The sequence below is a fragment of the Petaurus breviceps genome, unplaced genomic scaffold (genome assembly GCF_028583685.1).
Source record: "Petaurus breviceps papuanus isolate PSGF00001 unplaced genomic scaffold, PetGlider_PUasm1.0 90734, whole genome shotgun sequence".
Taxonomy (NCBI): Eukaryota; Metazoa; Chordata; class Mammalia; order Diprotodontia; family Petauridae; genus Petaurus; species Petaurus breviceps.
The window spans coordinates 9300221-9318473 of record NW_027187327.1 but is presented as its reverse complement, the minus strand read 5'-3'; the positions used below and the strand labels follow the sequence as shown (position 1 = coordinate 9318473).

The window sequence follows — 18253 nt, the reverse complement described above, 5'->3', positions numbered from 1 at the left end:
CTTCAGAACTTTTTTAGCTGCTGTCCACTAATACCCCACTTATCTTTTTCAGGGGCTATCCACTCATACCCCACTTTTTTAGGACCCAGATCTTAACTTTTACATTTAACTCAGTTAAATTTTATCTTATTAGGTTCATTCCAGTGTTCTAACCCACAAAGGACTTTTTGGATCTTGACTCTGTCAAACACAGTGTTAACTCTCTTTTGTTTGTGTTATCTTGAAATTTGGTAAGCATGCTGTGTATACACTTATTCACATCATTACATCCAAGTCCAAGCACAGATCTCTAGGGCGCTCCACTGGAAAATTCCTCCCAAGTTTAAGTCAAATTATTAAAGACTAATTTTTGAGTCTGTCTTCTCAAGCAGCTCTGAATCGATTTAATTACACTTAAATTATTTTAGCTCATATCCATCTATCTTTTACACAAGAACACCATGATATACTCTATCAAACATTTTTGCTTGAATTTAAGTAAACTGTATCTATACCCTCCTTCTAACTAATGAGCTTGTCAAAAAAGAAAAAAAATTGGTAATTAATGTTAAGGTCTAGTGACCTGTTTTTGATGAGGTCATTCTAGCTCTTTTTGATTCCTATTTCCCTTTCTAGATATTCACTACTTTTCTCTTTAATAATCTGTTCTAGAACTTACCCAGAAATTAAAATCAAATGCATTAGCCTATAGTTTGTAGACTCTTTTCTTTCTTTCTTTTTTTAAACAGATAGTATTTGCCCTTCTTAGGTCCTGTGGAACCTTTCCCATTCTCTATTATCTGTTAGAAAACAAACACTGAAGTGATTCAGCAATAATGTATGCCAATTCTTTTGATACATGAAGATATATTTCATCTGGACCAGCTGACTTGAATTCAAGAAAGGCAGCTAGAGAAGCTTTTTATTATCTCCTTTTTAAATTGGTAGCAACTCTTTATTAGCCATTTTGTTCCACCTTTACATACAAGTCATTCTCCTTGGCAGAGATATCAGAAGATAAAAATGTAGCAATTCTCTTTTTTCTTTCTCAGTTATTGCCCATTCTTTACATGTAAACATATGATTTTTCCTGATAGAATACAAGTTCATTGAATTAAGACTGTGTCATTTTTGTCTTTGTTTTTCCAGCACAGAGCCTGGCTCATAGCAGGTGCTTAATAAAAACTTGGTGGTTGATTGACCTACACTAAACAATCAATACTTGTATTTGCAGATGACATTGCTATGATTGACTTAAATCCTAGAACATCTTAAACGATATCCATAATCCCTCAAAGGAGTGTAGTTTAACTATTCACACAGGAAAAAAACCAAGTGGATGAAAAACTTATTATCTAGATTATTATCTGTAATCAGATTGGCATGTGGTATTGATTCATCAGTAAATACATCCCAGAAAGACACTTCAGATAGATAATGAACTAGGTTCAAAATTGAGTCAGTTGAAGTAACTTATCTAGGTTGCATTTGGGAAATTGGATGGTGCTATTAATGACACTAAATTTCTCCTCGAAACTGTGAAATTGAAAATTGATACCCCATTTTATTTTGTATTATTTATTAATCATTGATTGAGAATTGTATCTATTTATATGACCTTGGACAAGTCACTTAACCCTGTTTGCCTCAGTTTTCTTATCTATAAAGTAAGTTGGAGAAGGAAATGGCAAACTGCTTCAGTATCTTAGTCAAGAAAACCACAAATAGGGTCATGAAGAGTTGAACATGACTAAAAGGACTTAAAGACAACAAAATCTTATAAAAATATAAATAGCTCAGTTTTATATCATTTCAACATCTTTCTCAGAAGATGGTGTGGTATAATTGAAGAAAAAAAACCCCAATAACCCACTGGAGTTGGAGTCAGCTTGAGTATCACCCCTACCATTTACTCTTTTACTACTGTATGGCTTTAGATGAATCACTTAATCTCTTTGGTTCTCAGGGTTCTCCTTTGTAAAATGAGGGGATTGGAATCGATGACTTGTAAGATTTCTTCCAACTCAAAATCTACAATCCTGTATCAAGGGCACCCATTTGAGGGTCATTGTGTCATAGTGGAGCAAATGCTGTACTTGTAGATTGTAGCAAGTTAGCATCGCAAAATGGATACCACCCTGGCTTTGGAGTCAGAGAGACCTCCTGTCAAATAGTACCTCAAAGCCTTGTTAGTTCTGTGATCCTAGACAAGTCAATCTTTCTGGGCCTCAGTTTATTCTTCTGTAAAATGAGAAGATTGGACTTGATGACCTCTGAGGTGCCTTCCAGCCCTAAATCTATGATCCTAAAATAGTTGACCTGCATTTGAATCCTGATTCACACTTTGCCTGTCTGGGAATCATTTTTCTCATTTGTAAAATGAGGGCATTAGGTTAAATCAGGGGTTCTTAACCTGAAGTCCATAGATTTCCAGGGTTATGTGAACTTTGATGGCGAAAAAATTAGACCTTTATTTTTACTAAACCTCTAAGTGAAACTTAGTTTTTCCTTCAGTTATTTAAAAGCATTGTCCCAAGAAGGGTCACAGACTTCATCAGAAAACCAAAAGGGTACATGACACAAACATGGTTAAGCATCCCTGGCCATGATGATTCTATAAAAGTGAGCTATCATTTGGGCTACTCACCTCTCAGAGAAACGTTGATGCTTTAATCGCTGGAAAAAAAGAGATAAAAAAGTTATTTTACTAGGAGTTAAGGCCAATCCAACAGAAGTTTTTTTTTAAAAAAATATATATCTCTGTGGCCCTCTTTGTTATTACCCTCCAAAGCCCCATCTGCAAGCCATCATTCTACACAGAATAAAGATCTATGTTGTTTCTCATCAAGCCTGTCCTGTTGTTCTTTAGCCAAGTAAGGTGTTTTTATTTTTTTTTTTTTTTGCTTTTTGGAGGGGGGAAGCCAGGACAATTGGGGTTAAGTGATTTGCCCCAGGTCACACAACTAGTAAGTGTTAAGTGTCTGAGGCCGGATTTGAAATCAGGTCCTCCTGACTTCTTAGCCAGTGCTCTATTCACTGTGCCACTTAGCCGCCCCCAAATGAGGTATTTTAAAAGAGGTAGGGACAGAGGAAGATCTGGCAAGCAATTCTTTTCAGGCATGCTTGAAAAAGAGAGGGCTATTTCTTTTCTCACCTGCTGGAGAAGTTCCTGGAGCTCCTGAGAATTGATGAAGGTTTCTCCAATGTCAAAAATGCAGTAAGTCTCCTTCTGGCAGGCACTGACCCAATTCTGGTACTCATTTGTGTCAGGGATACGGTCCAGGAAGATTCGATAGGCTTCCCACACAGCTTCCTGACAGACTATAAAGGAAGGCGGTTAAGTATGGAAACTTGGCCCAGGATGAGGGAAAATTCTCCTTCTTCCAAATTAATCCCCAATCCCACCCACACCAAAATTTCACAAAATAGTATTATTTCATAGATTAAAGCTAGAAAGTATATTAGAGGTCACATAGAACTTCTAGTGACCCACAGTTTGAGAAGTCCTGAAGGGATCACAAGTAGAAAAATGTTAAGAAGCCCTGAAGTCCAACCTCTTCTTTTTACAGATGAAGAAACTGATGCCCAGAGAAGTTAAGCAATTTCTTCAAGGTTATATAGTAGACAAATGGCAGTTAGGATTTGAATTCAAGTCCTTTTACTCCAAAACTGATGTTCTTTCTGTTGTATCACATATTGCTTATAAGAATACTTTTTTATTCTCAGGAGTGTGTTGATCCCCCAAATTTTTCTTTTTCGTCAATATTCACTTATTGAGGAAAAAACACTGGCTTTAGGTCTAGGGGACCTAGGTTTAAATCACACTTCTGATAACTACTTGTGTGCCTTTGGTCAACTCACTTAACTGACCTGGTTTCAGTTTCCTCATCTGTAAAATGAGAGGTTTGGATTGAGTCAGAAATGTCAAACTCACATAGGAATAAGGGTCATTAATCCTTACATTAGGATCCCATAGGCTGCCCACTGACTTAAAAAAAAAAACCCTACATATTAACTATTTATATTCTATTGTGTTTCTATTTATTTTTGTTAAATATTTCCCAATTACATTTTTATATGGTTTGGTGTCACTCAGGAGTCTTGTGTTTGATACCTCTGGATTAGATGGCTTCAGAGGTTCCTTCTACCTATAGATCAATTATTCTGTGAATTTGTATTGTCTTCAAGGAACTCCCTTTCCCCCTCCCAGGAATCTGACAGAAAGTACCCAAGTCAGTAACAAGACCCCGATCATGGTTGGAAAGTAAGTGATCATTGTCTTTGTTGTCTGTATTTTTGGCTTTTTTCTCCCTTAGTGACACCCTTCTTTCAATTCTAGTAGCTTAGGACCCTTATGTCTGGGCCATAACTATACCTGGGCATTTTGAGATGCCTCAGCTCTAGGTGAGACCCTTCCCAAAGTTCTTTATATTTTATGTACCCCACAGCTCTTCCTGGGGTCTTTATTTGTTATCAAGTAATTTTTAAATCATGCCCTACTCTTTGTGACCCCTTTGGGCTTTTCTTGGCAAAGATTTTGGAGTGGTCTGCCATTTCCTTCTCCAGCTCATTTTATAGATGAAGAAACTGAGGCAAATAGGGTTAAATGACTTGCCCAGTGTCCAATGCCAGATTGAAATCAGACTTCCTGACTCTGGACCCAGTGCTCTATTCACTGGGCCACATAGCTGTCACATATTCCTGGGACCTAGTTATTACAAAACTCTTGTATTTGGTATTGCTTCTTGTTTTAACAAAAGATCTAAAGCACATGCACAGAATAGTATCATTATGTGATGTTGGGCAAGTTACACAACCTTTCTGGGCCTCATTTGTAAAATGAGAGAGTTGATTAGACAATCTCTATATTCCCTTATTACTCTAAAATAATGGTTCTATTAACTGGACACAGTTTGTTGTGTTGCTGTGGGATTTCTTTCTTAATAATCTCTGAAGTTGCTATGCTGGAATTAATGATTTGTTGGGTATACCAGGGAAGCTTTTAGGGGTGTGGTGGTAAAGGAAGAATGGGCCTTGGAAGCAACCATGAATTCACACTATGTAGCTTACTTTGATAAACCTTAAGGATAGCCCTAGTAAAATACAGATGTCCTATTACCATATTCATTTAGCTCATATGCCTGCTCCTTGCTATGGCTCTTTCTTTAGCAGATGGCCTTCTATTGAGAGAACTCTAGACACTCTGAGTCCTAAAACTAAAAGATTTTCCAATATTTTAGCTATTTTAACCAAGACCACCTGCTTTTATCTACTGGGCATGGTTTCAATAGACTAGGGATGTCCCATTCCTCTACATTATCTTTCCTTCAAAGAAGCATAGAATTAGAGATGGAAGGGATATTCAAACTTATCTAGGTCAACCCTCTTCATTTTTATAGATGAAGAAACTGAAGCCAGAGAAGTTAAGTGAATTGTCTAAGGTCATACAGCTAGTAAGTGGCAGAGGCAGGAATGAAGTCTTGGTTTCTATCTCCAAATCCAAGAGTTCTTCTTACTATACTATAATGCCATTGAATGGCTAATATGAAGATCTCACTAAAAAAGCATGACATCATTAAATTTAGGGCCTAGATCTCAGTTAAATGGGAAACAAGCTTGGTAAGATGGAAAGAACCCTATACTTAGAGTTAGATAATCTTGACTCAGTTTTTTGTTCTGCTGCTTCCAACCTGTTGTGAATTGGGGCATGTCACTGTTGCTTCTCATTCAGATGGCTTCTAAATTCCCTTCCAGTCTAAAAACTAACCCTCCTAGTGATTTTACATAAGTAAGCCTGAGTAGGACATTGGTAACCTATGCAATGTTTAAAAACAAGGGGGGGGGAGGGGAGCTCAATGTGAATGGCAGCTAATGAATGAAAAAGCATTTAGTAAGTCTCAACTATATAGTCCCTGTCTTCAAGGACCTTACATTTTAATAACTAGAGTCAAATCAACACATGTTTGTTTAGCACCTATTATGTGCCAGGCATTGTGCTAAGTTCTGGAGATACCCAGAAAGGCAAAAAGCATAACAAAAGAAGGAGAACCAGGAGAAAACAGTGTCACAAAAACCTAGAGAAAAGAAAGTATCAAGGAGAATAGGGTTATTGAGAATATCAAAGGCTACAGAGTAGTCAGGAAGGATGAGGACTGAGCAAAGGTCATTAGATTTGTGAATAAAGAATTTATTGGTAACTTTGGAGAAAGTGGTTTCAGTTTTATGATAAGGTTGGAAGTCAGACTGCAGAGAATTAAGAGAGTGAGAAGAAATGAAATGGAGACATTTTAGGGGACCTTGTCTAGCATTTTAATGATGAAAGGGAAAAGAGATATAGGGCAATAGTGGGGATGGATGGATCAGGTAAGGGTTTTTTGAGGGGATGGGAAGCCATGGGTGTGTTTGTAGGTGTCAAAGAAGAAGCCAGTAGACAGGGAGAGGTTGAAGAATATTGATAGTGGGGATTATAGAGAAATCAATCTGTTGGACAAGTTGGGATGGAGTAGGATCATTTACACAGGTCAAGGGGTTTACCTTGACTGGGAGAAGAGTCATTTTTTTATATGAGAAAGGTGTAAAGGAGGAGGTAGTTGCAGAAGGTACCTCAGTGTTGTGTTGAGGGAAAGGGGAGAAAAGTGAGGTTTCTGCAAATGGCCTCAATGTTGTTTTTTTTTTTTTTTAGTATAATTTAAAGCAAGGTTTTCAGCAGGGAAGGTGGGGGGAGAGGGAGCCATCAGAGGCTTGAGGAGAAGTGGAAAGGTCTAGAAAAGTCACTGTGGTGGATAGGATAGTGAGTCGATATATAGGGACAATGGAAATGAGGTTTGATCTGGGGAATTACAGTGATGGTGTATGGAGCCATAGGGCAGTTGATTGATACACGCTTTCTAGGAGCTATGGTAATGTTCCTTTGATTATTGTTCTTAGAGTGAGTCAGTGATGGATTGAAGGGGTACAAGAGTGTTATCCAATGTTAAGATGCTCAGGTTCTGGTGGGTGGCTACTCAGGTATAAGGCTGAATTTGCTACATCAGTGGATTTGGTGAGTTTGCAAACACCATCTTACAGCTCAGGAGCAGGGTGGAATCACAAAGCTGAGTGGATTCATTTTCCATGAGAGGAGAACCATGGTCTTTGTAGGTAGGTGTGTTGGGTTTGTTCTTTAAAGAACATTAATGGAAAAACATCAATAAATATCACATGAAACAAGATGTATATTGGATACTCCTCATGCTTACCTGGATGAAATTACAGATCCAACAAAGAGCCAAAAGCGAGTGAGGGAGCAGGAAGGAGAAGATAGAGCACAAATACTTTAGTCCTTTGGGACAGGGAGGGGGCATTGCAGAGGGGAAAAAAGGTAGAGAATGGGAAGGTGTCAAAAACAGTCTGGCTTCTTTGCAATTTTGCCTAATGCTAGCTCTAATCCTGGCTCTAAGAATAATATTTAAACATTGTAATTGTATTAAAAATGTTAGAAAGTAATGTGTACTATGTTTATTCATTAGGTAACTAAAAGTCATCTTCACATCCCCTTTGCTTTTGAGGACTGTCAAAGTGTTTTCCCCAAGCCCAAACAATGCGAACTCAGACTCAGTTGCAACCTTGACATGTTTCTTAAACTTGAACAGATCATAATGTGACAGGAGATCTGAGAAAAGTCACTGAGCAACTGTCAAAGAAACAGACCTTTGTAGTTAGAGTATTTCTTGGTGAGCAAATTTGTTAAGATGCAGAGAAACTCCACACTGATTATCAAATCTTATTCCATCCTGGGGCAGCCATAATGGGTTATCATTGCTGTGGAAAATATTTCCACTGTGGTTTGTTTTACCCAGGGAAACCACAGAGTGAAAGATGTGAACTTAATCAAGGGTAAGATGAGAATGAAAACTTTATGTAGCAGAAATTCAGCAGCTGTGAGTAATGGCTTTCCCCTTAAGTACCTAACAAGGGCTGCTTCAGTTCACCATTGTGGCTGTCATAAATAAGACCAGAGCACCTGAAAACATTGATGGTTTTATATTTATTTATACAGAAGTGGGTATGTACAGCATTTGCTTCCTACCTGTGTAACCTTGGGCAAGTCACTTAATCTCTCTGGGCCTCAGTTTCCTCTGTTGGAAGAAGAATTGGATCAGATGACCTATGAGATCATTTTTGGCTCTAAAACTATGATCCGATGAGCTTATATAACTTTATGTCTCTATAAAAATAATATGGAATTGACTGAGTGTCATTACCCAGGCTGGGTAGAATGCCCACACCTAATTTATTCCAGTTTGATTGAACTTTAGCGAGATAGGCAGTGTGCCACAGAAGACTGTGCAAAAGTTGGAGTCAGGAATGCCTGGGTTCAAGTCTTGCCTCTAATATATACCGACTGCAGGCTGCAGGCACCTCTTTACGTCTAAAAGTTACAGAAGAATTGCTGATCTGTAATGGTTGAAGGAGTTTCTATGCCAGAAGTTCTCTACACTGATAGAGTCATAATTCTGGACCAAAAGAAATCAATAAACATTTATTAAGTACCTATTTTGTGCAAGGTACTATATAAGGCTCTGGGGTACAAAGGTGAAAAATGACCTAGCTTCAGCCTTGAAGGACCTCATAATTTAGTAGAAGGGATGACAGGTAGATTATTATCATAGATCATTAGAATTTAAGGTCTCAGAGGGAAAGGACTGATTTTTCCTTTTTTTTCCTCTTTTTTTGACATGTGCCTTCCCAGCATTTAGCACAATGCATTGTTCATAGCTGGTGATTAATAAATGATTGTTTGTTAAATATTAGAAGATGTATAAGTGCATAGAAGGTTCACAACAGAGTATCTTGTTTGATTCAGATGTACATATGTGGAAATTCTCAGCTACAAGTATATTTGTGAAAACAAGGGGTCTAAAGTTCATGGCCCTAGCTAGTATCACTCATTTAATTCTCAGTTGCCAGTGCCCTTCTAAATTTGGTCCAGAAACTTGGCATTAGTAAGTGCTTAGAGTTGGGATTTTTTCCCATTAGGAGAGTAAACATATGAAATATTCATCTCTCAATGAAATGAAACATGTGAGTGCTGCAAGGCTTTTAATTTTTTTATGTGACTTTGCTAATTAATTGCATCTCCAAAACCCAACATGAATCCCCTAAATTAATTCACTTCTTGATAGTACCATAGAATCAGATGCTCTGAAACATGGCAATGGATAGGTAAGTGCTCTGAAATTTCTCTACCTTGGTTTACAACTGCATCTCAATCAACACCCTCTACCATATGCTGATGATACCTACACCAGACGTTTCAAAATCTTAGGTTTGAAATAAAGTAGGATGATAGTGTCCATTTTATGACGGGAATAAGTGTCTTAGTATGAGATTGGAGAGCCATTTTACCTTCAACTTGCAAGATGACACAGGCTTGGAGCCCAGGCAAAATGAGATACCTTTGCCTTATTGGAAATCACCCAAGGCACTCATAGCAGTGTGATTTAATTTCATAATTATTTCTTGGTGCATTATATGGCATTGGTCCTTGCTGTACACCTCTTGCAGGCAATAACTGTCCTGTAACTCCCCTGGAAACAATGGTAATTGTCTAGTAAATCTTTTTAACACCTCTGCATCATCACTTGCTCACTGTTGCTAATTTGGGACACTTCTGTGCTCACAGATGTTCTTCCAGGTCCCCACAATTCAGTAGTTTTTGCTGGATCTTCCAAATGTATATTCCACCAAACAGTGTTAGGATTCAGTTGAACATGGTAATGTTGCTCTTTTCTTTTCTTCTTTTGGTAAACTGCCACTTGTAGTTATAAATCATCCTGCTTAGTTCCTCAGTCTTGCTAACATCTTGTGCTTCTCATTTTATGAGAATGACATGAAAAAATCTCACTTTAAAAAAATAATAATAAAAATAAAAGGAATCTACAAATGGCAAAGCAATTTTTGTTGTCTGTTAAATGACCTAATGTATTTTTTTGCTGCATAAGCTATTTTAAAATACAAAGTTCTTTCTACCTTTATAATATTTTTGTTTAAAGTTTTATTGATGTTTCGATTTTATATTTGCAGATTATCCCCACTTTGTAAGAGAATTCTTGTAATAGAATAAAACAATTAAAAAATGATCACGAATAATAACAGTAACAGTTATTAGCATTTATATAGTGCTTTAAAGTTTGCAAAGTGACTTACAACTATTTTCTCATTTTTCCTCACAACCATGGAAGTCAGGTGCTATTACCATTTTACAAATAAAGAAATTGATGCACAGAGAAGTTAAATGGTTTGCCCAGGGTTACATAGCTGGTAAATGTCTGAGGCAATATTTGAACTAAAGCCTCCATAACTTCCAGACCAACTCTCTATGTACTATATGACTTAGGTGCCACTTAAAAAAAAAGGTTGCTAGGAAGTTTGATTCGGTTTTTGAATTGATTGGCAGTACCTAGTTTTACTTACTGCTCAGATGTCTAGGTGCTTTTAAAGATCAAAGAATAAAGGATATAGAACAAAGAATACATTCCCAAAACCTTAAACTAAGATTAAAGATGACTGATAAACTCACAGCTGAGTTTAATGGAAGAGAATGGAAACTATTAGAAACTTGGCATGGGTCATTTGTGTTCTCACCTCTTAGTCTGTAATAAGCCTGGAGATTGGCCACGATTTGTTTCATTGACTCTTGTGGACAGATTTTAATCCCTGTTGGGAAGGATATAGATCTTTTGGACCGGTGCTTTGCCAAATCAAATATCCTCCCGATGGTCGACACTCTGGACATCTTTGTTGTTCTTCCTGCATTGTCAAAACTGGAGGCGTCTTCCAGGTACTTGGGTTTGACATGGTTTTCTTTAATGAGAAGTTCTGAAAGCAGAAAATAGATATCTCGGTGATTATGTAACTGTATACGACACGGGCACATCTTCTAGATGTCTTTCTTATTTACAAGTTGTAGAGCCTTGGGTAAGTCACTTGGTCTCCTAAGCAAAATGGATATAATGATCTCTTTTCTGAATAGGACTGACTGATGGGAGTACTTTGTCAACTGAGCAATGTTATTTTGGCGGTAGTGGGGTAAGGTCATCTCTGTGATTTTATTAGTGTTGGAATTTCTGGTACAAAGCACTATCTGACACTGTGCTTTATGAATATTATTGTGTGCTTATTAAAAGAAATCAAATTGCATAGAGGTGAATCAGATTTAATGTGTTCCAAGATTTGTCAGTACCTAAATGTGGTTATTTTGAAGGGATTGATTTCAATATTTCTTAGAATCATAGATTTAGAAATGGAAGGGACCTCAGATGACAATTTGTTCAACAAGTGAGGTCCAGAGAGACTAAATTACTTGTCTAAAGCCATAGAGGCAGTAAGTATAAGGGAAGTTGATCAGGTTGTATCAGCAATGCCATATTCACAATGCCTATGGAGATTACAGATATGCTGATATAATTATCCATCACAAAATACATCGTGCTTGCCATATGGGGGAATAAACTAGAAAATTTATTAAGATACCAAAAGACTGAGTCCCAAAACCAGAAAGTGAAAGCCATCAGAGTAGTTATGACATTGGCACAGGTAGATAAAGTAGAAAGCACCCACATTTTCAAGCCTTTAAAACAGAACAGGCTACCTCAGGCAAAGGTCCTCCTTTCCCCACTCACAGCAACCACCCAGCGTCCGGGAAGCGCGCTCCCAGCAGCTCCGGCCCCTGGCAGTCCTCAGCAGGAGTCCTTAGCAGAAATTCTGGCTAAGTCAAAAAGGGCTTTGCACTGCCACTGCCTCTGCTGCTGCCGCCGCCGTCGCCACCAACGCCAGCCACCGCAGGAACGCTAGTTTGGCTTCCGCTTTCTCTTGCTCCGCCCCTTCCTGCTACGTCAGCAAGTCCAACAGGGCATGGAAGATCTTTAAATCCCATAACCCTTACACAGGTGTATCCCTGATCCATTTGGTGAACTTCTGATCAATTTCAGGAGCTCACTGTGTGGAAGCTTCCTCTAACTCTACCCATGTAAATTGTTGAAAGTTGCTTGGGGTACTGAGAGGTTAAGTGACTTGTCTCACTGCCATTACATGTCACAAGCAGGTCTTGAAGCTAGATTTTCTTGACTCCAATTTGGCTATCTTCTGCACCATGCTGCCACTCTAAAGTGCAATGTAAATGTTAAGTAATAATGATGATAATTTTGTGTATCTAGGTGAATGAGACTGCCTTGACATTTAGTAAAAATGAATAACCATTCTATTTACCCTTTGATGACTTTGTCAAATAGTACTATGCTTCTCAGTGAATAGAATAATACCACAGAGCTTTGGATTTGGAGTCAAAGAACCTAGGTTCAAACAAGATTTCAGTTCTTTCAAACAATCTCATATAAACATCCCTGATCAATGTGTTGAGCTTATAGCAGGAACCTTTGTTGGGAGGCATCTGAAAGGCATCTCCTCTGGATAGGTTGGAAATTCAACCTGGTGCTTTGTTTAGAGGACATAGATAACTCCAAATTGTTTTTCAGTGAAAGGGATTCTCTTTATGCCCCCGCTACTATTATCGTCTTCAGTTAGCAGAGCTCACACTCAGAAAATTTCGTCTCTGACCTGTGGTCAGAAAGCTATGGATGAACATACATAATTTCTACATTTTTCTACCCTGAGGCAACCATTAGTAGTTCCTTGGGAAAAACCTATCCTCAGATGAAAGAGAGAAATAGAATACAGACCTTAGAGGCATGAGGGATTGTCTCAGTGAAGACTTGGAGATGGGAGATGGAATGTCACATACAGGGAGGGGCAAGTTAGTCAGTTGGACTGCCATGTCAAATTTGTGATGAGAAGTAATATGAAATCCGCCTGGAAAAAGGAGGATGTATCCAGATTGTAAAGGGCTTTAAGTGAGAAAATAGAAATTTATAACTTATCCTACAGGCAATAGAAATCCACTGAAACTTCTTCAACAAGTCAGTGACATAGATTTAATCTTTATAAATATTGATTTGGCTGCTGTGTGGAAAATGGTTTAGAAAGAGGAGGGGCTAGAATTGGGGGACTGGACTGTTGCAATAGTCCAGATGAGAGGTGTACTAGGGTGATGACTGGTGAAGTGAATGGAGAAAAGGGGAGGTGTGCTGGAGATAGAATGGAAAAGATTTGGCAGTTGATTGGTTATATGGGCATGGAATTCAGGAGAGATTTGAGGGATGTAGTTGTAGATTTGGGAATCATTTGAGAAGATACTTGAACTCCTAGGAGCTAATGAGGCCGTAAAAGTGAGAACATAGAAAGAAAAGAGAAGAGGACTCAGGACAAGGCTCTGGGTTACACTTATGTAGTGGACAGCTCATACAGGATGATTTAGCTGAGGCTGAGGAGTGAGCTAACCAGGAGAAGGTAATGCTATGAAAAACCAGTGAAGGAAGATATTATCTGCATCCAGAAAAAGAACTGATAAATAGAAGCATGTATATGATGGTTTTACATATATATATATATATATATGTATACACACAAATTTGTATGTAATGGTAGCCATCTCTAGGGTAGCAATTAGAGAAGGGTGGGGAAGAAAACAAGGGAAAAAAAGAAAAAAAATACCCGATAACTTTATTATATATTTAAAAGGAGTAGCAAATTGTACATAATAGATTTACAGTTTCACATGCAATCTTTTTTTTTTTTCTATTCTTCTATGTTGTGGAAATGTTTATTTTATTTCTTAAATTCAGAATAAAATAAATAAATAAGAAAAACCAGCAAAGAGAATCATTAATGATATAAAGCAACATTTATTATGCACCTACTCTAGGCAGACCACTGTGCTAAATGCTAGAAGAGATATAAAATTTAAATTAAACATGGTTATTCCTCTCAAAGAGCCCAGCCTACTAGAAGAATAAGATAGGATTAAGGATAACTTTAATACACATATACAGATTAAAAGCATGAGAGTTGCAAAAAAAAAATGTATAATGCAAATTCTGAAAAGTAATGTCGTTCCCAATGGGAGTATCAGGAAAGACTTGTAGAGGAGGTGGCATTTGAGTTGGCCTTTAAAAGATGGGTAGAAATCCAATAGGCAAAGAGAGGGAAGGACAGTCCAGGCATAGGGGACTGTGTGAACAGAGTCATGTTGGTGGGAAATTGCAGGCCTTATTTAGAGTAATCCAAATTCACTGGACCATTGATTATATGTGATGGTGGGGGAGAGTAATATGAAATAAGGCTGGAAAGGTAGGGTGGCATCACATGTGGAGGGCCTTAAATATCAGGTAGAAAAGTCTAAATTTTCCTGGGTAGCTCAGATCAATTAGAAAAGAGTAAAACTTGGTGTCAGCACTCCAGAAATTAAGTTCATTTTTCTCCACCTCATGCAAAACAACAAAGTTTACAGAATTTGAACATGGAATATTACAGCTTTCAATGAGGTGAAAAAAGTGTTCTATTGGTGTTAATGAAGCAGCCCTTGGGTAAAGCAATTAGTACATATTAGCTATTGCTTGTCATGGATACATGAATTATATTGTTGATATTAGACTAACCTCTGAAAAACTCTTTGGATGCATTTTCATGATATCGATATTTTTATATCACAAGGCATTCAGAAAGAGTGAGGAGAAATTTAATGAGAATGAACTGAGAGTTGAAAGATCTTCTTTGAAAGAAGGACCAAATTTAATAGATAATTGGGAAAAAATTTTAAGGCAGAAAATATTCCTCTAAGAAGCTGACTAAATGTGAACATAGCTGGTATGATGATGAATTGGCTGCAGTCAACTGTTTTTGGAAGCAGTGAAGGTTTGTAAAGGAGAAGAGAAAGGGAAAGTATGTTTAATAAATGTTTGCAAAATTAAAAAAAAAAATTCACCAGAGTGAATGAGAATGAGAACCTTTGGTCAGGTACCTTATAGAATTAGTCCCATTTGTATCCTATCGTAGTGCTCTGAATAGTATTTTTGGCAAATACCAGCAAAACAAGGAAATAATTCTTAGGCCAGAACTTGGGATGGAAGTTCACTATAGAAAGAAAGAGAGGATAGAAGTGGAAAAGAGAACATTCTTGAAAACTCATAGTTGCAGTGGAAAGAACACTTGGAATTAAATGTAGGAAAATTGGGTTCTAGTAGTTGTACTTTCTAACTAGCTGGGTGTCTTTGGGCACATTACTCCTCTGCTCTGGGTTTCAGTTTCCCAGTCTATAAAATGACTGGAGTAGATGACCTCTAAGTACCGTTCTAGCTCTCACATTTTAGCATTCTATGATTCTGTGATTTAGTTTTTTTTAAATCTGGATTATTGGTGAGGTTCAAATGAGATGTTATATATAAAGAATTTTGCAAATTTTAGAATTTTGTATCAAAGCTCAGCTTAACTGCTACTTGCTACTGAAAGCCTTTCCTGGTTTCCTCTCTTCTCTCCTCAAGTGATTAGTGCCTTCTCCAGGAAATTACTTTGATGTTATGTTGTATTTAATTTTCTATATTCATATACATAGTGATTTTCACCAGCAAGCTTTTGCAGCAGAGATTTATTTATTTTTGTCTTTTTATCCCTACTGTTATCATAGTGTACATAATAAACATTTTAATAAACTATTTTTGAATATATGTGTATATATACACAAAGTATGTGTATATACACACACATATATATATACACACATGCACATACATATATCACAAGGGTGATTAGGAGAAATAATGACTTTCTGTACATGGGCTCTAGCCTCTTGCAGAGGGACATGTGATATGCTGAAATTACACAGCAACTCCTGATTGGTATCCATGACTGGCAAGTTTGTAGAAGATGATTAACCATGGAGAGGCAGGAGAATGGAGTCTTATAAATTAGGAAGATGTACTCAGTTGAGCTACCAGGGTTGTGGAAATGGCTATTCTATTTTGGACTCTCATACTCTTACACACACACACACACACACACGTATATTTATAGACATATATATGTATATGATCCATTGGTTTAATGTACATATTTACATATATAGGCACACATACATATATATGCATGGCCCATTGGCATGTACATATGTACACATACATACACACATACATGTGTATGGTCCATTGGTTTCACACACATACATCTCTGTATACATACATATGTGTTTATGGGCCATTGGTTTAATATTCACACATATCAGATGGAAAGTTTTACTTGTTCTGTTTAGGTTGAATCAGAGCCTTCTGGTATGGAAACTTCCTCCTCTCATACATCTTGGTCATTCTTATTTAATTTAGAGACATGCTGGAAACTAAGAGGATGTGTCCTAACAACTGAGAAATGACTGAATAACTTGTGGTATGTGAAAGTGCTGGAGTACTATTGTACTGTAAGAAGTGAGGAAATAGAAGTCTCAAAAAGGTATGGAAAGATTTGTTTGAACTGATACAGAATGAAGTAAACAGAACCATTATAACAATTTATACAATGACAACACTATAAAAACAAACAGAATCAATTAGATTTACTAAAAAATTGATCAATTAGATGAATTCAATGACCATCCTTCATTCCAGAGGGCTGATGACGAAACACTACCCATTACTGAGATGTGACAGAAATAGGGCACAGGATGAGACAGATTCTCTCTCTCTCTCTCTCTCTCTCTCTCTCTCTTTCTCTCTCTCTCTCTCTCTCTCTCTCTCTCTCTCTCTCTCTCTCTCTCCTTCTTCTTCTTCTTCCTCTCTCTCCTTCTCTCCCTTTCCCTCTCCCTTTCTATCTCCCTCTCACCACTGAGTGAATTTGTTTTGCTTATTAAATTCGTTACAAGAAATGTGTTTTTCTTTTTTTAAAGTTGGGGTGCAGAAATGGAGGGCAAGAAAATAGGTTTCTATTAATTAAAAAAATAGAAAGGTGGGAGGTTTGCTACAGATTTGAAATGTTGCATGTACTTTTCAGATGAGGTCATCATATTAATAGTTTTAATTAACTGTTTTATTTAGTTACAAGAGACTTTTCTTAAAATGAGAGTAATTTGTAAATGTAATGCAAAAACAAAACATATCAATGGACCTTTAAAAAAGAGAGAGATGCCTTGAGATACTGAGAGTAAAGTGCTTTGTCTATGTTCACATAGTTAATATGTATCCAAGGTCAGACTTGGACCCAGGTGTTCTAGAAGCCAAGGCCAGCTACCTACTCACTACCTTGAAGGCTTCTCCACTGGGTGATTACTAAAAGGAAAATGTCTCAATATCTGATGAACTAATTATGGAATCAAAGCAGAGACAAAAGTCACTGACACTGCTATGTTAGAAATTCTTCACTTAAAGGACAATGGACCATAGAGAAAAAGCTGATAACATTTCAGGACCAGTGATTAATGATCAGACCTCTTTTAAAGGAATAATTCAATCCTACTTACATTTTCCTGGCCTAACTGAAAAAGAGTTAAGTGCCAAACAGTCTTTATGCAAACTCTCTGCTTGTTTGTGATTCATTAGATTCCTGTCCTCCTCCTACATTAGCAGAAATTCTCAATTACACACCTGAAAAATTTTCACCAAAGAGCAAAGCCAACTAAATGCCTTGAATGCTTAACATACCTGAATATGAATCAACACATTATGCAGATATTCTGAATACCTTGTTCAAGGCTGTTCAAAATGAAAAGCCATGGATTTAAGCTACTTGGGTTCTGTAATAAGTATACTTCCCTTCTAATCCCTCCTCCATCTAGGTCCCAGTAAATATGAATCTTAATCTGATTTAACCTAATCTGTGACCTGATGGAGCATTTCAGTACAAGTGATACAAAGTAGGACTTGAAAAATTACAGGACTTTCCAGTGATTTCTTTTATAGAAGTAGGCTTAGAGGATCACGGATTTTGAGATGCAAGACACGTTCAAGGAATCTAATCTAATCCTCTCATTTTAAGGAAACCGAGGCCCAGTGGGGGGGAGGGGGGAAGTGACCTGCCTAACAATACACAGGTAGTCTGAGGTGGTATTTGAATCTAGGTCTTGTGACTAAAAATCTATCACTCTCAGAAAACCCCACAATCAGAAAAACAACAAAACAAACAACCCAATCCTATTACAGTAATTGTAGCAGGAGTTGACAAGCTCAGGCACAAAGGCTCACTTTTGGCTGTTGTGGAGGCTGGATACTACCATCATGCATCCCATTACTGCCATTTAGAGCTTTTACTGGCCATCTGCTGTGAGAGCTGTGAGCTGGCAAACGCTTACTCAACTCCACTCTCAAGAATCAGCACAGTTAGGTCCCATCTCTGCCTGGGCAGTTGATCAGAATTAAAG

At 37.5% G+C, this 18253-nt stretch overlaps 1 protein-coding gene across 1 annotated transcript in view; it reads right to left on the bottom strand.

Annotated features, from left to right (window-relative positions):
• Nucleotides 1–10897, bottom strand: part of IMPG1 (interphotoreceptor matrix proteoglycan 1) — a 128089-nt gene extending 117192 nt beyond the window's left edge. Inside the window, exons 1-3 of the mRNA XM_069067051.1 lie at nucleotides 10606–10897; nucleotides 3134–3300; nucleotides 2627–2655 (exon numbers count right to left, since the gene is read on the bottom strand). Of these exons, the coding sequence (XP_068923152.1) occupies nucleotides 2627–2655; nucleotides 3134–3300; nucleotides 10606–10897 (488 nt within the window). The remainder of the gene's footprint in view (nucleotides 1–2626; nucleotides 2656–3133; nucleotides 3301–10605) is intronic.
• Between the last annotated feature and the right edge of the window lie 7356 nt (nucleotides 10898–18253).